Consider the following 27784-nt stretch of genomic DNA (forward strand, 5'->3'; position numbering starts at 1 on the left):
ATCGCTGGCATATGTTTTGATGGAAGCTCGACCTAGTTTCTCTGTAAAGATTCCTTGAAAGAGTAAACACAAGTGTGGTGAGGATTCCTGGAAACCTGAAACAGCTTTGAAAGTGAAAAGAAAATGGAAAGAAATAACCCAAGACATTTACATATATTAATTCATTTATTTATATTTTTCAGTTTTGCACTAGCTCTACACCACATGAATTCAAAACTGATATTACCTCTAAGACCTATGACCTAAGCAAGTTTTACACAATCAAAAGTACCATCAGCTACGTACAATTTATCCTCCTCTGTTTTTCTTTGAAATTAATGCTGGAAACGTAAAAAACCTGCAAACTTTAGAGTACAGTTCTTTGGTTGTGTCTGAGTTCTACAGTTAGGGAATGTGCTTTGATAGTATTTTACCCTCAGCAGTAGCAATATACAGCAGCCAGAAAGACGATCCTATGACGTTTTTCAGGAGTAAAGATTCTGTATCTTGGTTTAACATGGCACAATTCACATGTTTGTTATGATGTGACAGACTCAGGGTGAAAAATATTTTGGTTTTATTCTTGGTCAATAAACACCAAAGGAAATAAAACAGTAGTTTCTTTGCAGAAAGGACCTTCACCCCCGTGCTACAGTGCTGGTGTGGCAGGGAGGAGGGAGCCAGAGTGGGTGGAACTGTGTATTAACACTGCAACACTTCAGGAACTGAAGTTGGCATATTAAGTTCAGTGTAACTCGAGGGGATGGGGTAAGTGCCTCTACAGAACGACCCAGAGTATTGAAATTCCAAGTCTACTACAGGCATTGGATTTTCTCTAGCTATACACAGAGAGCCTGTGCTTGGCACTTCATTCTGCAAGACTAAGTATCTCTCCTTCCCAGCTTTTGCCAGGAAAAACTTCAAACACCACTTCTGTAAAATAAAATTACATACTTTAAAGTCTCAAGTGCATATTATACATATTCCACATAATTCTGATATTTCTTTTAGAGTTAGGAAGTCCTAACATGAAGGATGAAATGATTAATGCTTCGTTTAAAGTGTAGTAAGGAGTGCAACGTGGCAAACAGTCTTCGCTGCATTTCTATTGCATGGGATGGATGGAACAGCCAGAACAACTGAATAGAGCAACTCTGTGACAGTGTTAGCTACATCAGTATTGTCGTACAAAGATAACTGCTTTTAAAATTGCTTCTAGAAATCATGGTTTCATTAAAATTAGACTTCGACCTGAAGTATATCTAAATAAAAAATACTGGCTGACACAGTCAGCATGGCTCAGTTTGGAATACGAAGTGCTGGTGCTAATCTCACTCTAGAGCAATGGCCTCTAACTTTCACATATCCATAAGCAACAAAATTACACAAATAACATATTGCAAGCAACACTGTGCTCTTCCTGGATTGGTATGTTTTCATTTGCCTTCTGTGGTGAGGTTACAAGCTATGCTCAAAGGCATGGGTTGACAAACATTGCTCTAGAACTAATACTGTATGATTCATACAAAATATAAACACACAATACATAGTCACATTTCATTAACTTTTAGTCTGTCTGCAATTTAAGTTAAACTTCTCTCATTAATACATTTTTAAACTGTAAACCACACTAGAGAGACAGAGTAATTTTGTCATTCTCCTTAGCCCTCACAGGCTTTTAGTTTTTATCCAAAGTTGCCTATGAACTTGTACTATAACAAAGACAGTTATGTTTCTCCTTCAATTACCATCAACTGAAGTTAGGGTACAGAATTTAAGTTCTTGAAGACAAAGTCCACTGTCCCCAGAACAGACGAGTGAGCTACTAGTTGAAAGAAATACTTCCCAATTACCAACATGCTGCTAAAATGTGTTTAAAAGTTTCTCGCAAAGGAATAAATCTGTTCCTGTCAATTAACTCTGTGAGCTTTGGTCAATAATGGTAAAATTTAATTGGCAAGCTTCCATAATTCAATCATTTCTTCTCAAAGAATTGAACTGAGACCAGCATTTCACATGGACAAGTTGTCAAATAGCAATGTGTTTAAGCTCCTACTTGAGAATAATTTCCTTGTATAAAAGGTTCGACATGAAAAAAAGTGGGACTTGGTTCTGAACTCAGCAGGAGCCAGCTGCTAATTAGTACATAGGCAAAAAGTTGACAGGATTTTACAGTCTCTTGCTCTTGTGGAAGTAGCAGCTTCTTGCAGCTGCTCAGCTCTTTGATATACTCAGAATATAGCTACTACCAAAAAGAAAGCGGACAGTGGTGATCAACAGAAAAAAACCTACAGGTGTGACAAACTGTGTATCCTGCGATGCTAAGCACTCTTGCAAAGCTAGAAGCAAGTTCCACTATCAAAGTTTCTTTTTTAAAATGTTTCATTACTTTTTTGTTAATAAATAAAATATGTTAAAAACTTTTGGGTGCTACATTCACTATCCAACACTATATCTACAAAAGCAGACATATGAAAACCCAATAGTTGATCTTGCTCAGGTAAAAAGAACTGACAGTGGCTTCTCGGATCACTGAGTCCAGTTCCCGGTACTAAAGGCACCACGGTATTTAATCCCTTCCACAAACCCAGTAAGCTTCAAGCCTGAAGAGCAGTTAGGCTGCCCATAGTACCTCCCGCCAAAAGATCACTATAGAATATAACAGCTCTAATCCTAAAAATTATTCTAATTTCCAGCCTAAATTTACATCACAGCCAGCTAATTCTTTTGCAGACATTGCCTTTAATACTGGGAAAGCCTGCCGCTCTTCTCAGTTCCTACCCTGATATACACATTTCCCGTGTATGTACGTGCACAGGCAGAGAAAGAGGGATGACAATCAGACTTATACTCCTTGGTATCCTATCAAAAGATAAGCTCACTGCATTGCCTATTCATCCTTCCTGAACGTTAAGTGACCAAGACATTGTGTAATCCATTTCAAGGCTGACGAAAAATAATGTGAACAATCATCCTTCTCAGTTACATGGATGACCATTACAATTGATCTAAGAATCATAATTTTATGTTTGTGTCTGCTAGTTCTAGAAAAGTGCAATGTGTAGAGGGTGTATTCAAGTTACAGCAATTTTATTTCCCTCCTTTTGAACAATATAAATCTGAAAAATAAGTTATTAAATTGCACCAGATTCTACCGGTTCCACACCAGGTTCCACAGTCTTGTAGATTTTGCTCAGAAACACTTCTACCTTATCATCACCCAAGTGACAGATGTCCAAGATGCAGACAACATGTTTGCCATCTAGATCCATCGCTGCTTTTACAATTTCATCTAGAAGTTAAGAAAACACATTTTAAAATACATATAGAAAAAAGGTATCCTGAATTCACATTGTTTTCCCTGCAGTAATGTGTATATGTTCAACCTTTTTTTCAGTGAAAAACCTCACTCTAACTATTAAATGCTGGCCTACGGGGATTTATTTTCCTTTTAGGAGGATTTTGTTAGTAAATTTGATCACCAGAAATGACAGCATCAGAACCTAGGGAAAAGCTGAAATATTCATTACTTAACCATTAGTGATTCTCAGATTTCACAGTATTATTCAAGGAAAAGTAAAGATGTACTTAAATTAAACCAAGTCTGTCTATATAAAAATGCAGGAAAACATGATGCTTATATAGCACTTTGTAGTAGGATAGACATTATTAGTGTTCACCATATTTGTTGTGAGGTGATGGTAATTAGAAGCATAATCTGAAGGAAAATAATCCATACCAGGCAAATACTTCAGTTTGTTGGCCCTGTAGGTTGCGTTAAAGCAGCTGTTCAAAGTGACACCAGAGAAATGGATTGACTGACTGACAGTTATTCCATTCTATTTCGAAGCAGATAAAGCCAAATATACACATTCTTAGCCACAAATACTGACTTTTATGCCAGTAAAATTTTGCACCAATAAATAACTGCAAACACTATCTAGGTCAGTTAGGAGTTCGTGGTTTGGATATTAAAATACTAACTTCACTGTATGAGAACAGCTCCCGTAAAAACTGCCTTGAAAGTTCAGCATTACATTTATTTACTAAAGGTGGTCACATAGAATTCATGTATCTTAACTCTTGCACTGAAAGAAAAAACAAGAAATGATAAATAAGTAAAGTCAGTGAAAGCCAGTCTCACTTGAAAGTGGAAACATGTCACAAAGCCTTTCATTGCTAGTGGCCTTCTGCTGACATGAAGATATGCAACTCATACAAGATAATAACGTATCGTTTTGAATGTCTTCTAGTTGAAATAAGTGGGGATCTTCAGGACAAAACAGTGGAAGAAATGCAACATCTATGGCTACATCGTGGTTTATACCTGTTGAGAAAAAAAATTAAGTTAGCAGAAAACTTCATTAGCAACTTCATGCACCATTTCTTCTTTTTTAAAAAACAAACAAATTATTGCAGGCTGAACCCTGATTTTTATTTACTTGCTCTTTGTCCATTAATTAATAACATTTCTCTCTATATATTGATATGATGTTATAACATACTATTTCACTGAATTTCACTGAATTTTTAGAGTTGGAAGGGACCATAGAGATCATCTAGTCCAACTCCCCTGCTAAAGCAGGACCACCCAGAGCTTGTCAGAGCATGTTACTCAGGACGGCATCCAGGCGGGTCTTGAAAATCTCCAAAGAAGGGGACTCTATGACTTATGGCTAACAATGCTGTTAGGTCAAAAATTTGAAACCAACATTGGAAGCCATTTTCACACTCCTTTTTTCCTTTATCACTGCTACAAGGATAGAGAAATTCATTTTACAACCAGTGTCCCTATCCAGTCTGCAGTGCGGTACTTGTGCTACTTTCGTCTTGAGTATTATATTGTAAGTCCCAGGATTCTAACAACTGTAAATATTCAAACACCTTCTCTGCAAATCTCCCTTAGTAAATAATGGAAACTTAAATTATGAGACCCTAACATCAGCATTGTTAAGGTAGGCGATTTCCTTCTCCTTTTAATGGGAACAGATACACATCAACTTGCATATTTATATTTTAACAAATAAACATCAATCAACTGAAGCTTTGTGCTAACCAGAAGCAGCAAAAAGCAGCTGATGAATATGGCTAAAACACAACTCTTAATTTTCTAGCATGGAAGAAAGGCACTTCAGGAGCAACAGTACTCAACACAAAATGAGAATAAAGCTCAAAAGAATCATTTATAGTTGTCCTTTTAACTTTAAGAACACTTCTGATGAACGCCTGTCCAACAGGGAAGTCAGCTGACAATCAAATGCAATTTAATAATTTACCTGATGATGTCAGACTAGTTGAAAAGGTGAACAGGACCTACCTCCAATTCTAATTATCAATAGCTTAAGGACTACGCACATTCTTCAAATGATACATGTAAACCTATACACAAAATTGCAATTGCAGGAAAAGTTATACTAGAAACAAGAAATTCAGTCATTTCATTTAAAGGTATTCTTTAATGAGAACTACAGCTTTCCAGTAAAAAATTATCCTAAATCATGACTCTAACAAAAATCTAAAGTGACGATCATCTTTTTAAACTTCAAAAAGTACTCAGAATCAACTGTTTCAGAATCATGCAGTTTCTGACAAACCTTCAAGTCATTCTCAAGTTAACGCAGCAAAGAGCTAAGATCCACCACTTACCCAAAACTGTCACTTCATAATACCCAAGGCCACTGGCACTTTTGAACTCATTGATATTTTTATCTGTTCTGGTTTCTTTTGGCTGGTGCACTGCTGCATGAAGGTTGTACTGTTGCATTAGTAAGTCTTTGTGCACATAATCAAATTTACGTGGGATGCTTTCTGGGAAAATTGTGCTGTGATGGAAATACTTCATTAACTTGTCTTTCACTTGTGCCCACAGGTCACTTTGCCATGAATCACGAATTCTTCCAGTGTCTGCAGTTTCAGGTATATCACTCATTCCTTCTTGATCTATGATAAACACAGAAAATATTTAGCTGCTTATATGCTCATAGAATTGTATCACTTCTCTGCTAGATCAGAAATATTTTCATTAGAACATTTCTATTGAGAAGACATGGCAGAATGTTCAAAACATACAACACAACAAATTAAACTGAGGTTGGAGCGTGAGTAAACCAATAACCTTTGAAGCTAGACTTGTAGTAAAAAAAGCTTATTTTACCACCGAAGAGCACTGTCGTGGCTTGTTTTTGGAGAGCACATAACTTGTTTAATGAACAGCCAGAAACCCTGAAAACAAGTTTAAAATGGGTACAAGTGAAAATAAACTTTTCCATCCCTTGCACAATGACTATATGCTTCTATTGAGGACTATGCTACCTTTAAAATTTCTTGCTACAGTCAATGACAACTCTATTCTTCCTCCCTGCTACAAGGAACTTGAGGATTGTAAATGGTAAAAGCTTATAGAATCATTTCCAATTTTGAAAGCAAGTGTTAAACCCCACTTTTTGAGCTTATCAGAAAGCTCATTTCAAAATATTCCCAGTACAGCCTTGTCAGGAGAAGGGTCACCAAGATGATCAAAGGACTGGGAAGCCTGCTATATGAGGAAAGGCTGAGAGAACTGGGTTTGTTCAGGCTTGAGAAATGAAGGCTTAGGGGCTACCTTATCAACAGATTCCAGTATTTAAAGGGTGGCTACAAATGAAGATGAAGATTCCCTTTTTACAAGGAGTCACATGGAAAAGAAGAAGAATGTTTTTCACAATGAGAGCCACCAGGCATTGGAAAAATCTCATCAGGGAAGTGGTGGATTCCCCAGTGTTGGACACTTTTAAGATTTGGCTGGACAGGGAGCTGGGCCACCTTGTTTAGACCGTGCTTTTGCCAAGAAAGGTTGGACCGGATGATCCGCGAGGTCCCTTCCAACCTGGTGCTCTGTGATTCTCTGATTCTATGAAACCTGACACAACATACGCAAGAATAAGGGAAGTAAGAGTCTCGCTGTACTGAAACCTGACACAACATACACAAGAATAAGGGAAGTAAGAGTCTCGCTGTATTGAACTAGACAACACAGGACAGAGAGTTTAAAGAAAATTGACACTAATACTGCCAGAAAAATATGTGCATATACTTAGTAGCTAATTTACTAACACATTCACATAATTACTGCATACTTACATTAGATGAGAGATTGATTCATTTATTTTGGACTACACTCAAAATAACAACCAACTGGAGTTAAATAGGTTTTCACATGCAGTGAGAAAGTATCAGTGCAAATGATATCTTAATTTAAGAATAAAAGTATTTAAATATAGCTGTATTTTAGATATAAATATCTAAATATAATTATCTACTGCAATATTACATTACTACAGTTAAAAAAATGAGACGTATTTCAGTGTACATCTTCACTTTTTTTTTTTCTTTTGAACATGCATGGAACATAAGTTTATTTTTCAATTGCAGAGGAAGAAAGGAAAAAGTTAATAACATTAACTTAGAAAAAATCCCTAAACCAAACACCATTCTTTTTACTGGCTTGTATATTTCCCCCATGTATTTGTCTTTTTAACTAGGTACTTGCATAACTTTGGGGCTACCTTCCTAGAGAGGGACAATTTTATCACATGCAACTGCCAACAGAAAACGTGAGGTCTTATGCTACTAGGTGCTTCTGAGGTACAAAACTACCTTAAAATTTGTACAAAGCAACACCAAAAATTTATCTCCCATCCCAGGAAACAGCCCGACACTGTCCTTCCAGCCATCCTGAAGAACACATCAGGGACGTGACTGTGCAGAATGACATTAACAATGCATCAGTACAGTGGCTCCCTAGAGGTTGATGCAGCCAGATGTACAGAAGGGCTGTCTTGACAAAAAAGGGTTACAAGGATATCTTTGTTGCCTGTTTTGGACCTGAAGAGAAGAAGTAAGCTTAAGCCTCCTGAGATTAACGGAACAAATATCTGCAACATACCTGTGCTGTACTGTAAACTGTCTGATGCAGCCTGCCCATTTTTATCTTGCACAAAATCTTCACGTCGAAATTCATCCAAGCTATGAAAAAAGAAAGTTAGATTCCTCCCACATCTTGTACTTGTCTTTTTAACTAGGTACTTGCATAACTTTGGGGCTACCTTCCTAGAGAGGGACAATTTTATCACATGCAACTGCCAACAGAAAACGTGAGGTCTTATGCTACTAGGTGCTTCTGAGGAACAAAACTACCTTAAAATTTGTATAAAGCAACACCAAAAATTTATCTCCCATCCCAGGAAACAGCCCGACACTGTCCTTCCAGCCATCCTGTAGAACACATCAGGGACGTGACTGTGCAGAGTGACATTAACAATGCATCACTACAGTGGCTCCCTAGAGGTTGATGCAGCCAGATGTACAGAAGGGCTGTCTTGACAAAAAAGGGTTACAAGGATATCTTTGTTGCCTGTTTTGGACCTGAAGAGAAGAAGTAAGCTTAAGCCTCCTGAGATTAACGGAACAAATATCTGCAACATACCTGTGCTGTACTGTAAACTGTCTGATGCAGCCTGCCCATTTTTATCTTGCACAAAATCTTCACGTCGAAATTCATCCAAGCTATGAAAAAAGAAAGTTATAGTATACATATATATATATATTTACTATGCAGCAAAAGTTCAAACCTTGACAGATTTCTAGTGATAAATGATACAAGCTTGAATGAGTAAGCACTAGTACCTGGCTTTGTATCACGAGACTTGTAATAGAGAGTATACATATATTTAAAACCTATTTAACCTCAAACACTATGCAGCAAAAATTCAAACCTTGACAGATTTCTAGTGATAAATGATACAAGCTTGAATGAGTAAGCACTAGTACCTGGCTTTGTATCACGAGACTTGTAATAGAGCAGCTTGACATAACAGGACCTACTACACTCAGTAAATCAGTTTTGAAAAGCTTACAAGAACTGCTGTATTTCTTCGCTTTATGAAGTACGCTCAGAAAACAGTGTTTGTTGCCCTCTACTGGGCACCTATTGAAATAGCCTGTGTGACCCTAAAAGCTGAACATCAGAGATGGCCAACAGGTTTATGACTTGATTCTAAAAAACAGCTGCACAGCGTGCTGCTGCACAACCATACCAGTGCCCTTCAGCAGGCACAACCAAAGGATGAACTCCATCATCACTCCAGAACCCAAAATGACAGGGAAATTCCAAATATATATTTTCCTTTGAACATACTACCCTGTTGTAACAACCAGCTCAATCAAGCAAACTAGATTTTTGTTATAATTTCATTTTTAACAACAAAATTTTGAGTTAATGGTAAGCAACCATTCTCTGACAATCTCTGATGAATCACCTAGGATATTATCCAGGAGAAAAATGTAACAGATACTCTGCAGCCACAACATGGTAAAATAAACTCTTAGGCCCATTTATTCCTTTCTTCCTTGCTCCATACCTCTTATTATAAACTCACCATGTTGTCTGAGTAAACTTAGGAAAAAGACTCTCTTAGTTATCTTGCATCATAAACAACCGAGACACAGACAAGACTTTGTTAAGATACCATTAAAATTTCAGACTACTGAAGTAGTTACTAATAAAATACTGTAACTGCAAATACACAGAAACAATATACAGAGAGTGAAAAAGGAATCAAAGATGAACATGCTGTTTTTAGTGGGACATTCTGTATTTCGTAAGAATTTATGTGGGGTTTTTTCCAATTTTTCTCATTTCATACTAGGATATTTCTTGAAAATTTCATGTAAATATTTCATAACAAATGGAAAATATCTAAAATCTAATGAAAAGATAAAAGGAAATACATTGTGGGTTTTGAGTATGAAAGTCTACTTTATGAAATACACTATCATCACGGTGTGGGCCAAGTACTGGAGTGACCTCCTTGTGATCTCCAATTCTACGCAAAAAGAATCCTCACTTAAGCAGCACAAACTGTGAAACTGAGGTTTCAGCCAGCTAATTTTGTAAATAAAAAAAGCTGCCATGCAGAGAACTTTAAAACAGCACGACTCTACTTGCTTCCCACTCCCCACCCAAGCTTCTAAGCGGAGTTGTGTCGAAAATGTTGGTGAATGAAAAGTTGTACGTGCTTGTATGTGACTTCATAGTCCAAAGAATATTTCAAATTTTGGGGTCCAGGGCAACCTCAGAAATATGTCAAGATGTCTACATCTTGATCTACAACAGATCTAAGTTTATGCAGGTATTTTTATGTTTTCTGATGAGACGTCTCTTTCTAAAATGATAATTCAGTAATTACATTGTGCTTCCTATAGTATTATTTCCAGATAAAAGAATGCTTCCATGAAAACAGTATCTCATGAAGAATTAATTCCTTTTACAAGAATCGTCATGAAAAGTAATTCCTGTGTATGTATAACAATAAATTAAAAATTTATATATCAGCTACATTAATACATTTTCAAGCCATTAGAAGACATTTTCAAAAGTATTAACAAAAGTAGTGTAATGAAAAATTAGTGCCCACTAAACTAACTTTCAAGAGTTGAACTTCTGAACAAGAGACATGAAAATCTAGTACAATGTTAGGAAAGGCTTGCTCAGAAATCAGTGTGTCAAGTTTGATACTGCCAACCTCCCTCTTCATTAAAGCAGAGGATTAAACCAAGTCATACTGATGACAAGTTGGTATTATCAAAACGGATCTTTCTCTTTCAAAATTATCTAGTTTTGGAGGTGAAGAGGCTCTGATTTAAAGCCTATGAAAAGAGAGACTCTGAAAAATATTAAAATAACTTGTCACATTTTTTCCCCATTTCTTTCACAGATCTGTAGCTGGGATGATTTCTCCTACCTGCCTGACGTGTTATTCCTACAGGACCGCTTTGTGCTTCATGTGCATACAGCATAATTTCAGCTAGGTTCCTAAGGGAAACCTACTTGTCTATACACACAGTTTATATGCTTCTCTGCCAGGCAGTATGTCTGCAACCCACCTGGTAAAACCCAAATCCTTCCACTTACTGCAATACACTGTGGCTCTTGTACATCAAAACACCCACATTCCTATTTTGCCCAAGCCAGATTTATGAGAACTTGTGCCGTGCCAAATTTGCTATTCTCAGCCTGCATTCTGCAGGCTCCCCTTTTCACAGATGGCCATTTGTAAAAAAAGCCTTTATTCAGTATTTCCAGATGCACTGGTATTCACCTTCTCAGTCATTTTACTTTAAGTGTTGTCAACAAAAATAACATTAATCAGAATAGATGCCAGATGAATACTTTTAGAAAATACTGGGAAACAAAGCATGTGTTGTGCTTCACGCCTATTTCCTAAGGTCTGAGACTAAATGAGATAAAAAATATTAAGAAAGAAAATAGTTACAACTTGTAGCCATGCCCAAATGATTCAAGACATTTAAGTGCCTCAAAATAACAAAACCAAACACCCCACTTACTGATATAACTGGTAAAAGCCTCATTTTATAGATGGGTTTGAAATCAACTCAACTGTGATGTCACCATTATGGTACACTCAGCTACCACAGCAAGTAACAGAGTAACCAAGCTACAATAATTTGGCAAGTTTACAAAAAGTGTTAGTTGATATCTACCAACTTTTCCCTGAAAAATTCTGATTTATGTGAAACAACGGTCCAAAGGAAACATCAAATTCTGGGAAACTTTCAGTCATGCAAACCTCAAGCTGAATTTCCCCATATTACAGAATCCTCATCCCTTAACTCTCATCAGAGGGGAGGGCAAAAGGAGAAAAGGGTCTAAGTTACATAAACATTTAGAACTGAAAGTGCAAGGTTAGAAGCACACAAACAAGTTACTTTCAAGCAGTGTAGAGCATGAGCATGCAGTGCACAAGCAACTCCATGGTAACTGCAGTGCTAAACTTAAAAAGATTAAAATGCTAAGAAAACTACTGGGTTTTTTTCACTTCTACATAAAAACAAGCTTTTTTAAAATTCCTGATCTTTCCTCATTCACAATAAACTATCAATTTAAAATGTATTTTTAGCATTTAATACACCCCGAAGTAAATTGGGTTATATTAAATGCTTAAAAGTACATTTATGTTGAATGTCTCTCCTAACAAGTATGCAAATATCAACAATAATATTAAATTAACCAGTTTCCTCTTAGCTTGTTCTTTCTGAAACCCTTAGTAATCAGATAAGTAAGTTACCTCAGAAACATAGGAACTGAGGCTGTCAATAAAGAGCCTTAAGATAAGCTATTTCTATTTAAAAACAAAAAAACTTTAAAAATGCAACCACATCCTGAAAAATTGCACAAAATACTTGACACAAAATAATTTAAGATATAATACGCATTTAAAAATATATCTCCACTGTTGTTATTTTATCAATGTACAAAATGTTTCAGTGAGAGCTGACATTCTGCTACTTCTAAGCAACAGAACAGAAAACAATGCAATTTTAAGGTCTGTGAGGCTAAACTATTTTAATTCTGCAATTTGGAAAACTCAGCACAACTTCATAGTCAATTACAGAAATACACAAGTTACCTTTTAATTATATAGAGTGAAACAGCTTTCCATAATCCAACACAGACTTTCTCCTCCTTTAGTTGGGGTTCTAGCACTAATGGCATAGAGTGGACACACAGGGAGCGAGGAGAGTAGCAGATTGAGAAAAGCAGAGAACAAAGTAAACATGCCTTAACTTTTTGCTTCACTTTCAAGAAATGGGGAGAAATTCTTCCCACCCTCCACCCTCAAGAAAAAATGGAACATTTCTCAGCAAATGAAAGGAAACAGGATTCGTCACATTAAAAAAAACCTGATTTTCCTGTGGATTTGTGCCACAAATCCCTGCAAACAGCTGCACCACCTGCAGAGGCGTGGCCTTAAACTCAGGTGTCATGCTTTTAATGAATGGCCTGCAGAGCCTGGCAACCATTTCCCCTAGAAAATGCAATATCTACCAAGAGGACTAGAGAAAACAACAGAAAATGCGGCTCAAAAGATCCCAGTATATCTCACAGAAAAAGCTTTTGCAAATTAGCTTCGAAGAAATGTTTTTCAAGACAATAGGCATGCTTGTAGGGCAGTAAGACTGGCAGAATGGTCAACGACTTAGGATCAACTCCATCATTACTACTGTGTTGCTCTAACCCTAGCACCATCATTCTTTGTATTACCTGGGAGGGAAGAGGTGCTAAAAGTAAACTAAGGCGGCAACTGAGGGGCATAGGTACTCACGACACAAGCCCAAATCACCGCTGCCAAAACCCCCAAACATCTGAAGTTACTGACATCAAAGAGTTCAAACGTTCAAGTTACCCACTGAGTTTGGAACAAATAACAAGTATTTATGGCCCTTAAACAAAATGCAGAAAGGAAAGTAGCTTTTTACCCCAGACTAGCAAATAACAACAATTATGTTCAGTTTTCGTAATAATAACCCATTTGTAGTTATTTCATTAGGACTTATCAGGGGTCTGGAGTTGAAATTCCTACCTGTGGGGTTTTCTTATTTAAATCCTTCTCTGGATCCAAACCGAGTTCAATAAGGACTGAGTTTTAGGTAGCAGAAAGAGCCAAATGGCTTCTCAGGGATAACTCTGCTTACACCTCTGTAGCACCGAGGATGACATACAGCTCAACCCCAGCTAGCAAGTCCATTAATGGTATTACACTGTTCACTCTGCCAGCTAGTTAAGCATCCCTCGCTCCCACCTTTGACTTTGCTACTTAAACTGTAATCTCTCTGAAAGAAAAACTACATATATTACTCTGCTTACCATTATGGACCCCTATTACCATACGTTCCCTAAGAAGAACTAGTAACAATATAAAAATATGTTTAATAACACACTCAAAATTAAGTTTCAGAATAAAATAATCCAATATATTTGAACTGGAATCAGCGCAGAGGAACTCAATAGAAAATATTAAACTCTAACCTGATCTCTTCTTTCATTTCACTTCCATACATATTCTTGACGATAAAAGTTTCACTTCAAATATCTTTGTTTCATCATTGCAACTATTTAACATAATTAACTTCACATGACTTACCCAAATTTTCTTCTTGCAGACCGTGTGAAATAGGGGTAAGATGGTACAGGAGTAACAGATGCACTTCCCCTTAAAGCAGGAAACTCACCATTATTTTACAGCATTTAGTGAAATGGAAATACACAAAGCAAAGAACACACATGTTTTTCTTTCAGGCAGAATGAACCTAAGATAGTCAAATGTTGGAATTATCCTTATGGAACAGAAATCCACTAACAAGCTTGCTGTAACACTGACAAGACAGAACTTCTATCCACCAGGATTTTTTTAGTCTTAACTTTTCATTCAATCCTGATTACATTTCATCTCATTTTCCCTCAAAATATTCTGCATACCCACCCTCTTGCCACATTATGACTTTTAGATGTGAAAATATGAAAAGTTGAGAAGAAAAATACACCCTCTAAATGAGAAATCCACTACAAAAAAAGAAGACAACACGACTGGTGAGATTTTTGCAACATTAAATCTGTCAATGTATACACCAGGCTTTTAATACTAAATACAGGTACATTAGATTTTGCACAAACACTGCAACAAAAGGCAATCTTATACAAGCAGCTATTTTACTCTTGAAACTAATACGGTTTTATAAGACAAATTATTTTGTCTTATTCCATTTCTTTATATCAGACTGATGTCCTTTGTCTATGTCTGACTAGACACAATACATTTTCATGAAATCCCATCACAAGCAGAGCCATAGTACTACAAGTTATTTCGAGCCTTTAGGTTACCACCATCTTCTTGCCTCTCTGATATTAAGTTACAGCTACATGCAATACGTTCTATTAACCAGAAAGAAAAAAATAGGGTATATTTGAAATTAAGGAACAGGTATATCAGATCCTGATTCTGCATTTTCAGTGAAGAAATCTTATTTGCTCACACCACTGTAACTGTTGCTTGTTCCATGGCTATGTCACTAAACTATAAATGGTTCAAAAATTAACTGCTTTTATTTCAAATCTGTGAAATTAACAACAAAGCAGCATTAATATTAATCAGAAGAGAGCACTGCAAACCAGACACCTGCTTTAAACAATCCTTCATTAGCCTGAACAGTGTAATCGTCTTCAACTGACGCTAGGAAAAGTACCTCACCACCTTTTAAAGATTAAATTATATAAGCTTTTAAAGCTTTCTTATATATTTTCTATGGCCTGGGCTCTGACCTCATTTCCGCAAACACTTTTTAGAAAATCCACTATATATTCATGAAGAGAACTTACTGTTGTGCATCTGTATTTAATCTGCGTGGTATCTTTCTCTTGACTGAACTCTTTTTTGACAGCACAGCTTGGCGTTGTTCCCCAGGAGGGCAATGTGGCCCCAGAAAAGACTTAACTTCTTTATTTTGAAGGTTGGTGTTTTTTCCCTTGTGAACAGTGTCTTCTTTGGATGTAGCAGAACTCTCAAGAGACCGAGAAGTATCTTTCTACAACAACAGTTAATTGTTTAAGAGTTTCAAAACGTTTCAAGTTATTGCTTCCAACTCAAAAACCTTCAAGTTTTCAAGTAACTTACAAAGAACTTACAAAAACAATTTACCTACCTTCTGAAAGTCATGTTTCATCTAGCAGAAATTATCTTCTAATCATATTAATAAGATAAATTCTGTCTAGAAAGTGACAGAGACCATGTTGCAGTAGTTGACTTCCCCACATTCTAATTTACATTAGGCTATCCAGTCAAACTAGTAACTTCTACACAGTTAGGTAGCTTTATGGAGGACTGTCATAATACTTTCAGAAAAGCACGGAATCGTTGCTTTTAAAAACGTTCTAAATTATGACTTTCAAAAATTTTGCTCTCAAAATAGGAAATGAAGTTAATCAAGAGACAATATAACTAGGTTCTGAACTCAAATGCAGAATTCTTCATTCTAATTACAATCAGTTGCTTAAATGCTTTAACATTAATTCTCAAACACTGTACCTGAACAAGTTCCACTCCTGAGGCTTCTCCAGCTGCACTGCTACAGCTGATGTATCTTATGGCACTAATTATTCCTTGGACAGCAATGCGCTTGTGTTCTCTGTAGTGCAAGTCTTGAATCTCTTTGCCTGTTTCACCTATGGCTTTCAAAACCGATTCCACTGCAAAAAAGAAATTTCCAGAAACAAATTTTAAAGAAATACAATATCAAAATGTGTGAATGAAAGACTCAAAAGAAAAGACAATTTGTTATTAAATATCAAACTGATTTAAAATTACTTTCTGAAGAACTTTAAATCTTTTTGTTGTTCACATCACATGGAAAAAATTTAAACAATGAATCTTTTTAGCTCACAAGCATCTTTTGGTATGCATTATCAGATAGCACAATTTCTGTTTCAGATGAAATTTCTAATTTACTGTGTTCTTCAGTATAATTGTCTTTAATTCTGACTTAGCAGAATATTCAGAGCAAAACTTAGGGGCAGATTTGTATCTCATGCAAGATGCTACAGTTCTGCAACTACTGGTGCCATGCTACCTTCTGTAAGATGAGGATTTAGCCTATAATATATTTAGTCATGAAAGGGAGTTTTTCTTAAAAGACACTCCAAATCTGTATAATAAGTATAATAAACGTGTTGATTTTTAACTGATGCATTAAATGCTTGGATTAAGACTGAACTGAAAAAGTTCAAATCTTAGAGATATTTGAAGGTATGATACCTTTATTTTTTTTACAATATTTCAAAAAGTTATTTGGAGGTCGTGGAAAAGGATAATAGCCACCGATGACAGTTTTCTTCATTTGATCAGCTTCACGTTGTGTTTTAGTCCACTTAATGAAGTTTTTCACTTTGGTATCCTTGGTGTATGGCTGGCCCTTGTGCCACCCTTTTAAAACAAAAATAATCAGGTATCAAAACCAAAGCAGGTTACTGTCATCTTTGAAACTATCATAAACACTACATAGAAAAAAACATTTAAGAAAAACTGTACTAGAGAATACAAACAACATCCTTCCACTAGTCAACAGTGTTTTATGCAATTAGTATCTTGAATTCCTTGAATAACACTAGTATGTGACACTGAAAGTTAGAAACATGTTAAACAGTAGAAAGAAATAAAACAACTAGCAAAAATTGTACTAGAATGCTTTCTCCCAGGAGCATCCAAAAGAATAAAATGATCAGAAATTGTTTTATTAGCAGGAAAAAGCAGACAAGCAAAGATCATTACTGACAGATAATTGGCAAGGTATCTATTCATTGTTGGCTGGTTTAAAACCAAGATATGGACTAAACACCAGTTTTATCAAATAAATTGTAATCTGACCAGGTCTATGTCTAAACCTTATCCAATGGTTTGCAATCTCCAGCTGTAGTTCTCATTTAGGACCCAAACAGACATAAAATGAACCAAAGCTAGGGTGGGGGAAAGCTCAACTATTTAATTAGAAAATTAAGCACAAAATATACCAAAGGAAAGCAAAGAGAAAAAACAACCTCTCAAACCATTCATTTAGAAGTAAATGAAATAATTAGAAATGTATTAACAAAAAGACTAGCTTCTTTTGCTAGTCCAATTGAACACAGAGCATTTTACCCAGCTTGTCTGGAAAGACCAAGTATATAGAACTGACCACCTTCAGGTACTTATTTAACATGTATTTTTCTCTATTCCTACTTGTCAGCAGAAAGATTCAGAGTGGGTGACTGGTATGTTTGGAACACTGAAGAAATGAGCTGGATAAACAAACACAGGAAAGATACACCTATTGCATCTTATACTCCCTTGCAATTAGGGCAGTACATCACTTGCCTGCAACACTGCTACAATCTGCCTCCTGATTCAAGAGAAAATACACTACAAACAGCTGTGCCTGTGGCACGCTGAGTGGCAGTATCTAGTGTATGGTACCACAGGGCCATAAAGAGTATCATAACTGCAGACAGGAGCATTCCAACAAGACCATCTAGACGGAACGGCTCCTTCAGTGCAGCCCAGCACCAGTCTCCTTCCCAGACCACGTGGCCTGTGTAAGACCCCCCAGATTGGCAAAGATGAAACATAACAGCTCTTCAAATATTTGGTGAAAAAGATAAGCTAAGATAAATTTAGGACAACTATACACTTTTTTTTTTTTTTTTTTTTTTTTTTTTCTGGGATATTTCTTCAGAATTTCAGTTTCGGCCTGAAATAGATCTCAACAAATTGGATTGGATATTAGGAAAAATTTTTACACTGAAAGGATTATTAAGCACTGGAATGGGCTGCCCAGGGAAGTGATTGAGGCACCATCCCTGGAGGTTTTCAATAGATGGGTTGACATAGTGCTTAGAGTCATAGTTTAATAATGGGGGGGGGTGTGTGTTTGTATGGTTTTCTTTTGTTTTTTTTATCAGAGTTAGGTTGATGGTTGGACTAGATGATCTTAAAGGCCCCTTCCAACTAGATGATTCTGTGATTCTAAATAATTTCTTTTAAATTTCTACAAAATGTAACCACCACAAATCTGGCAGGTACTTAGTTGCACAGACATTTGCGTGATTTCAAAGTGAATTAGAGAAAAGGAGAAAAATCTTTCCACTAAGTAGAAATGCAGGCGTTCCAGAGTCCAGGTGTTATTTTTTTTTTTTTTTTTTTTGATAATAAGGAAATCTGTAAGCCAGAAAAAATGCAAGTGGTTTTTAATGTTTTTAAGGAAGTGGTAATCTGCATTGCTCTCAAAGGATTAAAACAGGCTGAAAGAATTAGTAAACATATGACTTAACCTAATAATACTTGGGTACTTTTCATGAGATACACCCATTAATGCCTCACAAGAATGCAATTTGCCTTTTTCTTTTTGAAATGGTGTTTCATTATTAACTGTAAGTCATTTCTGACGGGGAAACTAACACTATGGCTGATTATTTTGTTGTAAAACAAAAATACCCTTTCCAAAGGAATAAGATGAGAACTACGTAAAACTAAAACTATTTTAAGTTACCTGTAATGAATATTTGACTTTCATTTGAAGTTGTAAGGTAAACTGTGCTGGAAGGATTCTCAGTGAGGTCCCGTACCACCCTCATCTGGGTACACACCAAATACGTCACTGGACAGAAAAAAAAAAAAAACTTCAGGTTTTTTTCCCTGATATTTCATTGATTTTAGAATGCCAAGACTGACACACACTGGATTAATTTTATTAAGTGCTCTAAAAAAGACATTTTAGTTCCTGACCTTACAAATGGTTCAGCATGTATTGAGCCTCTTATAAATTACAATGTGCAGATGTAATTAAATTCTCAATTTAATAACCCCACAAGGAAATTTCAGCATATATATTAGGACTAAAGCATGAGATATTTCATCAGGAGGATATCAGTGAAACAAATAGTAAAAATATGGATATTAGATGGCTGTGTTTCTTAAGGATAAAATCACGGGAATCACAAGAAATCATGACATGCCACTGCAAAACTTATTAACAGAAGAGTGAGTTTGTACTCTATGATATCTCAGTTAAACACTGGAATGCCATTCTTTGCCATTTACCCAGAACACTCAAGATGAATGCAGCCATAATCTTAACAGGGCTGCGTAACTGGTCCTGCATTATGCAATATTAAAAAAAAATAATAATCCACCAACCACTGTTAAAGGAAGGATGAGTGCTTGGAGGAAAAGAGAAAGACGGCAAGAAGAAATATTTAAAGCTCTTTTAAAAGTTTGAAATTTATCATTCTTAGCTCACATGCAGTAACTAACACAGCTGGGTGATGACTGCTGTTTAGCCAAAAAATATTTATTCAAAGAAATGAAGCTTTTCCACTTTCACTCTCCCTTCCTCCAATCCTTCTAAATTATTCCTGTCTATAAAAAAATACTTATTTACAGGAAAAAAGGAGTAACAAATCTGACCAGCTGCCGCCTTTATTTGCCTCTGATGCAAGAGATGTTGCCACAGGTGCTTCAGTTAAGTTTCTGTTTGAAATTAATGGGATCAGGTGAGCCCCAGGCACAGCTGACCATCTATTTATTTAGACTAACTGGCAGACTGCAGTATGATAAGAGCTTCAAATACTTAAACTATTTTTTTTTTTTTATTTTTAAATTTTCATTTCTGATCAATTGTTTTCTGCTTGAGGTGATAAACCATGGGAATTTTTTATTCAGTGGCAATTATACTCAGAATTTGAAATTAGCAAGCAACTAAAAAAATGCTATAAATAATTATTAATAAGTATTATAGAGAGATGAATACTTGGGTGAATATGTTCAAACACATCTGGCTGAGAAGTCGCAAATAATTCCAGTATGAACGGTTGGTCTGAGGTCCCATCAATGGCATGTGCCCAACGATAGAGCCAGAAGTCTTCACCATGTTCTATATAAGCAAATATTAAGAAAAATGTATAAGCATTTATTCAGAAAGTTAAAAATTGATAAATTCTGAAAATCATATTTATAAAATAACCTCTCTTTCTTGCTCGTTCAGCCCTTCCTACAAATGTCACAAGACCAATAACATCACAGGAATGATTGTTTGGTAAGTCATCCAGTTCTGACCTAAAACAGAAACAGAACAAAAATGTGGGTCTTAGTTAATAACAAAACATAAAGCTTTCTCAGAAACTTTTCAAAAAACATTTCCAATTAACATGCGGTGTAACGTAGGGAAATTTTAGCTCCAGCTTGACAACCAACAAAATTCTATTTTACCTTGTGATGAACCGATATTTAACTTCAGGCAATCCCCACTCTGGCTTAACCATTTCTTCTGGAATAATACTTATTTTAGTAGGAGGGTCTCGAACATTAAGGCTGATTTCTGACAAAGAAAAAAAAAAAAGTAACATTTAAGGGGGGAATACAAATTAGAAAAAGACCCAACAAAACCTTAAAAAAACTCAGAAAAAACAGGATATAAGTTTCTTAAATGAAGTATTTGAACTTTGTCTCACTGCTTGTGAAATTATGAATCAATTCATCTGAGTTTATGCTTTCATTAAAATAAAGTAAGGAATTCAGGTACAGCATTCAACAATGCTATTGTATAATCTGAGCAATGTTAAACTCCCCAGTTCCCTACAGGAGCCAATTAGTCTGATTCAGCCAGACATTTTAAAAAACAGCAACAGGAACTAATACTACAATATTGACTAGATACAAAGTACTTTTTACACCAGCTTCATTCTCCAACGTCACTATGATCTAAAATTGACTTTGCAGACATTGACATAAAGCAGAAAACAGAACTATCAGATGAGAACTTCCACATCTGATACCAGTTCAGGTAGTTATCAATATGACAGAAATACACTATGGCCATGGAGAAAAACTAAATGTCTTCTCATGTCTATTCTATTGCACCTCAAAAACTTCATAAATTAAGCAGACTGTTTAGATGCTGAACAGCAAACATGGTGGAGCATTGGGGAAAGTGGGAGGTTCTGCAACCAAATGAAAATACAGGAGGAATCTAAAATACACAAGCTGGTACTCTGTTGTCTTTCTCGGAACAAGACAAATCTTGCTGGTATGAAAGAGATAGATTCTGATGATGTTTCTAAAAGATGTTTGGTTTGGGTAAGGGATTATTCAAATTATTATTCAAATAATGCACCCAGAAAAGTAATCTATACAATTTTTAATGTAATTTTATATATATATAATATTTATATAATTCTATCCAGTACCTCACCCTAGCAATGCAACATTAGGAAGGTGTTAACTTGAAATCAAACCCTCTATTTCAGAATTTTCTTTTGGCTGCTGCTTTCTAGAAATGTATTTGAAAGACAACTGTGATTTTGCATATGGTGTTTTACGTCAGTATCTCAGGGAAAAATCCTGAAAACACACTTTCCCATGCATCAAAACCATTTATCAATTGTTTTGTCATTTCGAGATTAGATAAAAGTCATACACTCAACTCAGGACTACAGCCTGGGACGATTCAGCAGCTAAGGTCAGTCCAGGATATTCAAACCAGCAGTTTTTGTCAGTACCATATAAATTCAGTGATCTGTGTCATGCACACGTTTCCTAGCAGTGGAATTGAAGGTGCTGGTACTATTTAAGCTCCAAAGGTTTTGGGTCCTGAAACAGCACCTGTCAGCATGTCATACAATGCTGCAGCAGCAAAGAGAAGCAAGCAACGCAGAACTCGCTTCACAGAAATCTAGGAATAGGCCAGAAACATCCTGTCTTTTAAGAGCTCTTACTTTGGAAAGCCCTTTCCCTTGTGGCCTTGTTAACCTTCCAGATATATTTTACAACATTTACCAGTGAATGGTCCTAAGGAAATACTGAAAAGTTTGATAGAATTACAAATTAGATGATGAAAAAAGTAATTGTTACTTATGGAACTCAGTATAATTGACTGCTTTAACTAGCCAGCTGAACAACTTCTGGAGCACCTGAAAAAACCTGAAATATTGCCCCATATTGGGCATATAGAGATATTTATACTAATGGAGTAATTAGCGAGGCATTAAATCTTATTTCCTCTGAACAAAAAAAAACCAACCAACAAAACCAACAACCATGCACCAGGAGTTGCATAAAACCAATTTTATAACTGCTCTAGAAATGTTTCTGGATATACGGTTCTCTTTAGATTCTCTTCTCACAAAATATGTGGGGATAAGATCAATCACTGCATGGTATTATATGTTTTGTAAGTTTATATTAAGACAAAATCCTGAACTTTGTGCTGAGAAAGGAAGTAAGATATCACACATACATTAGTATTAACCAAAGGTTAGTAATTTCTAGTTTATCTGTGGCCTGGAAATACACCATGGCACTTTATTACAGACTGACTTAATTCTCCCATTATGCATCTATTACCATTTACAGCCCATTGGCCTAATTTTGCATCTTGATCTCTTTGTTAACATTTGTATCCCAATAGTGCTTGCACAAATCAGTAGTGTAGTGTGAATGAAGCCATTGAAATGATTTACTTTTGCCCATAGAAAAAGTGACCTCAGATGGCATATTTTATTCTGTCCTTTTCCCGTAGAAAGGGTTTGCGGCAATCATAATTGCTTTCAGGGCTGGCCTGTAATCACCATCAGCTTCCCTCAGAAATGGTTAGCAAGGAATGGAAGTTTGTTTCTCCTGCCAACTCATCACAAACACTTCAGACATTAAGATCTGGTTTTAAGGCAAAGGTACATTAGGCAGAGAACACACTGCTTCTAGCAATGAAAATACTATTTATTTTCGTTCACTGTAGCAACTGCATTAGGAAACTGTCATTTTTAATAAGTTATACATACATCATCCTTCACTAACATGCATATTCGCTTGTTTCAAGGAAGTTACTTGAATTTTTTGAATGTTGGCTGTCGGTTTGTTCTGAGTATAAAAGAACAAAAGGGAAAAGAACTCATGTTCAGCGAAGTAGGAGAATAAAAAAAAAAAAAAAGATCAAATCCAGTTTGAAAAGGCTATCATTGTTACATTGCAGCACTTGTATTTCTGTAGCATAGATCCCTTGGATATCTGTTACACTAAACAACTGCAAGTAAGAAAATACTTCCTGATAGCTAAGGAATATTCTTCATATATGTACTCCCATAGTGCTGCAGCGTAGACAGCAGTCTCAATGCATCTTTTTATTCAGTGCAATATATTGCAGTATATTTGCAAATACTCTGGACTTGACCACATACACTAAAATCTGAAGTCAGATTAGGTGACAATGTGCTTCAGTGAGCTGGAAGGAGGTGTGAGAAGTGCACAAATGATTCCTGTATTATGAATCAGGAAGTAGATTGAGATTAAAATTCAGTACCAGAAGCCTGTCTTTATGAACCCGATACTTGAAGTCAGGGATTATATCTTTATTTATTTATTTTTAAATAAAGGTTTTAACTAATTGTGGCAATAAATTTTGTTGACATGACCCAAATATAAACAGCAAACAATAAGAACTTAGATGCTAAGACAGCTTTCAGAGCTAATATTTAAAGATATATACCTTCTCAAGTAGTCTCAGCCATGGATTACTTTCTATTTTATTTCTATAAAGAGCTGCCTTTTTAAAGCTACATTTTATTGACTCAAAACAGGTTTCTGCAATACTTAACCGATTGTAGGAAATCTCTTCATCTGTGAATCCCCTGGGGTTGGCTGTGTTTTAAATGGGTAACTGGTTTTGATAGCATACTGTTCAAGAAGTAGTACTGTGCCAACCTTTATACTGTTATACCATTCAGGACATAATGAATTCCACAAAACCATTGACATCATGCCTGAACCATCAGCAACTTCAAAGTAAGCCTAAAGAAAAAAAACAGACAAAGTACATTCATCTTTTATTTATCATCGTTCTGGTATGTATTTATTTTCAATAATGCATCAGCTACTTAACTCATGAACAATTTCTCTGATGATTATAAATGGATACAGAGTATGTTCCAAAACTTGTACTGAATAGCAAAGTTGAAGAAATGAAGAATTTCCACAAAATAATTTTTCTACAACTACCCCAGCCCAAATTCTTATTTTTTCAGTGCTCAGTAATCGTAGGTGACGCTAGTTTCTCTCTAAGATTTTTAGAGGAGATTGGGGAAATACGATGCACAAGAAACAATACTGAAAAGATTCTTTTTATCAGTGAGAATACTGTATTTAGAATAAGATTTTAAAATGTCAAGGAAGGAAAAAACATATTTTGGAAGTTGAGATGTTACAGGACCATTTGCCAAATATTCTTGATCAAAACATGATATGTCTGATTTTCAAGGAAAAAAAAATATGCAGAAAACAATCTGCACTGCAAACCACTATCTTCTCATTTAAGTTTTTCTCATGGCAAAGATTTCTACCCATTTTTTTTTTAACCTGGGCAAATTTTGAATCCATAACTGAGCAGATCACTGAGCAGTGAAAAGGATTTTTAAACAGTCTTATAATGGTCTTAAAAGGTGGCAACCCACTGAAAAATAACCTCAGCTCTATGAAAATGCTTCATTTTATCCATTCATCTGTCAGCCTCAAACAATCATCTGGCTTTTGTTCATACTACCATCCACTCTCTTTAGTATATTACCATTCTTGAACATATCTAACATCTCATGTGTTTTTCTCCCTCGCTGCTTCTAAAATCCTCTTTTCCTTATTCCAAGTTCAATACAGAGATTATCCAAATCAACACTTATTAGTTCACTCTAATATTCCTAATTAGTCACGAACCGTGAATCCTTAAAAGTAAACCATTATAGCATAGAATATTTTGTTATCCCATTGGTTTTTATATATTAACAATAATTCAACACACACCACCATCTAAAAAAGGAATGCATAGAGCAAAAAGCATGTAAGATCTGTCACCTTTAGCTTCTTGAGCTGAATCAGCTCCAGATATTGATTCTACACAATGTCAGGAAAAGTAAGTGACGAACTGCCATGAAAGCTACAAGTATCATCTAGACTGTATACTGAGAAATACCTCTGATAAAAAGATCCAGGGAACAAAATCTTGGAATAAGAGAATACCACCGTCTTTCAGCTCTCTCTCCCCATGGAAGAATTTATATGCACTCTTTGTAAAGTGTTGCCATGCTGTACAGGGTCTGGCTAGGTTGCAGTTTATTTGTACCAGCCTGTACAGTGCTGCATTTTAGAACTGTGACTAAAATAGCGTTGATAACACACCGGGGTTTTAGCTGTTGCTGAACAGCGCTTGCACGATGTCAAGGTCTTTCCTGTTTCTCACTCTGCCGCCGCAGCAAGTAAGCTAGGGGTGGGCAAGAGGCTGGGGGCGGACACAGCTGAGATAGCTGACCTCAAGTGATCTTGGGGAGATTCCAGGCCATGTAACATCATGCTCGGATATAAAACAAGCTGCTAGTCTTGCCAAAGCACCCATTGTTCAGAGTGTGGCTGGACACTGGTCTGCTGGTGAGTTGTGAACAATTGCCTTTGCATCACTTGTTTGACCTTTTTTTTCCCCTTCATCTTATTAAACTGTCTTTATCTCAACCCATGGACTTTTTCTCACTTTTGCTCTTCTGAGGCTCTCCCCCAGCCCTCTGGAGGGGGCAAGGGAAAGCAAATGACCAGCTGGCAAGTGCTTAGTTGCCAGCTGGGACCAATCCACCACACCTGCTACCTCCATTTCTAAAAAGCTCTACACGAAGTACAATACAACATATTAAGAAAATCATTAAGAATTTTACACTAAAACAACATATCTGGAAGTCACCAGGTGTGAGAATTACCAGACACAAATTGTTAAAATTTGTTTGCTTTTCTTTTTTTCCTTTGGACAAGACAAACTAACTCCAACTTCCAAAGCATAAAGACCAGAAACATTTAGGCTGTTAAGCTACTAAAAACTCCAAATATTTCTTTTCCTTCACAAAAAGCTCAACTACAGTAACTGAAACACATCCACCAAAGTTTGTACATACGATCACTAAATTCACCATTTCCTACTCTAAAGGGCTTGACATTTTTGGAAAGGTAGCATTTTTAATATAAAGTAGCTATAACATAAATCTTAACTTTATATGCTTACTATATGGGAATAATGATTTCCAGATGTCCTACAGCTATTTGTTTGAGTGTTAACCTATGTATTTATTCCTCTTTACCTGATAAGGCATATCCAGTTTTTTCTCTGGTTTCCCGTAGTACCTTAGTCTAGATTTGTGCAGGACTCTCACAAGAAGTGGATGGAAGTGAGCTCTGCTTCTCCAAGTCATTTCCAGCTGACCAAGAGAAGTCAGCTTGGAGACTAAGGTTGAAGAAAAAAAGACCAAAAAAGAGCATTTATGACTGAACATTTAAGCTTTCAGGAGTAAAATGCACAAATCAGGCCATCACATGTATTTTTTTAATGTTTCTAACATTTAAAAAGGCTCATTTACTGACATTATTTGCCATGAAATTCCGTTCTGAGCTATCAGCACACAGCAGAGTTTTGGTTTTTTTAATTGAAAATTTAAGATTTAATTTAAAATGACACACAAGCATCAGATAAGCAGAAGAGCTACTACAAAAGACATAGGCCTTGAGTTACAAGGGCATCACGCTTTTGCAGAAGCCCTCCTTATACCTCCCTCCTCACCAGAGTTCATGGACTGGCCGCATTTTGAGCAGCAACTTCCAGGTGCATCCACTCCCACAGACTAGCCAAGAGACCACTACAGGAACAGCTGGTTTGTGTGATCAGGGGAGACTTTATCTCTTTCTACAACCACCTGAAAGGAGGCTGCAGGGAGGTGGAGATCGGTCTATTTCCCCAAGTAACAGGTGACAGGACAAGAGAAAACGGCCTCAAGTTGCACCAGGAGAGGTTTGGATTAGATATTAGGAAAAATTTCTTCACTGAAAGGGTTGTTGACCATTGGGACAGGCTGCCCTGGGAACGGATTGAGTCACCATCTCTAGAGGTATTTAAAAGGTGTGGCGCTGAGGGACACGGTTTAGTGGTAACTTGGCAGCGTTAGATTAACTTCACGGTCTTAAAGGTCTCTTCCAACCATAACAATTCTACGACACCTCAAAAGTAACACAAACATGTAAACTGTGGCAGGTAGGACATGTTTGTACTGGTGCCTAATGTGACCGGGGGGTCACTTCAGACCAGCTGCACAAGCAACCGCACCCTCTCACCTCCACGGGCACCTTCGAGGCCTCCGGGCCGGATGTCCCCCTCCACCCCCTCCCCTCTCCCCGCCTCCTCCCCTCTCACCGTCGACGTCCACCTGTGCCTGGGGCTTGTCCGCCACCCACATGTCTCCGTAGGGATCCTCATTATTCCACAGCGGCAGGTAGTGCTTCTTCTCCCCGCGGAGGGGCGGCGGGCGGTGACGGCGGGGCGGGGAGAGGGCCCCCGTCCCGCCGAGACCCCCCGCGGGCTCCAGCTCCTCCAG

At 36.6% G+C, this 27784-nt stretch overlaps 1 protein-coding gene across 2 annotated transcripts in view; it reads right to left on the minus strand.

Moving 5' to 3' along the window:
- Positions 1-169: 169 nt before the first annotated feature.
- Positions 170-27784, minus strand: part of LOC106895729 (chromosome unknown open reading frame, human CXorf57) — a 28770-nt gene continuing 1155 nt past the window's right edge. Inside the window, exons 2-15 of one of the 2 annotated variants that reach the window (XM_014955339.1) lie at positions 26501-26643; positions 23990-24182; positions 20610-20718; positions 20365-20456; positions 20152-20274; positions 18892-18999; positions 16626-16793; positions 15900-16060; positions 15194-15399; positions 13962-14030; positions 7904-7983; positions 5626-5919; positions 4124-4306; positions 170-3271 (exon numbers count right to left, since the gene is read on the minus strand). In XM_014955339.1, the coding sequence (XP_014810825.1) occupies positions 3114-3271; positions 4124-4306; positions 5626-5919; positions 7904-7983; positions 13962-14030; positions 15194-15399; positions 15900-16060; positions 16626-16793; positions 18892-18999; positions 20152-20274; positions 20365-20456; positions 20610-20718; positions 23990-24182; positions 26501-26643 (2087 nt within the window). In that variant the 3' untranslated portion in view covers positions 170-3113. Of the gene's footprint in view, positions 3272-4123; positions 4307-5625; positions 5920-7903; positions 7984-8443; positions 8524-13961; positions 14031-15193; positions 15400-15899; positions 16061-16625; positions 16794-18891; positions 19000-20151; positions 20275-20364; positions 20457-20609; positions 20719-23989; positions 24183-26500; positions 26644-27784 lie in introns of both variants that reach the window. The other variant, XM_014955337.1, reaches the window with a different exon arrangement.

This window comes from Calidris pugnax, unplaced genomic scaffold (genome assembly GCF_001431845.1).
Source record: "Calidris pugnax isolate Ruff unplaced genomic scaffold, ASM143184v1 scaffold38, whole genome shotgun sequence".
Lineage (NCBI taxonomy): Eukaryota > Metazoa > Chordata > Aves > Charadriiformes > Scolopacidae > Calidris > Calidris pugnax.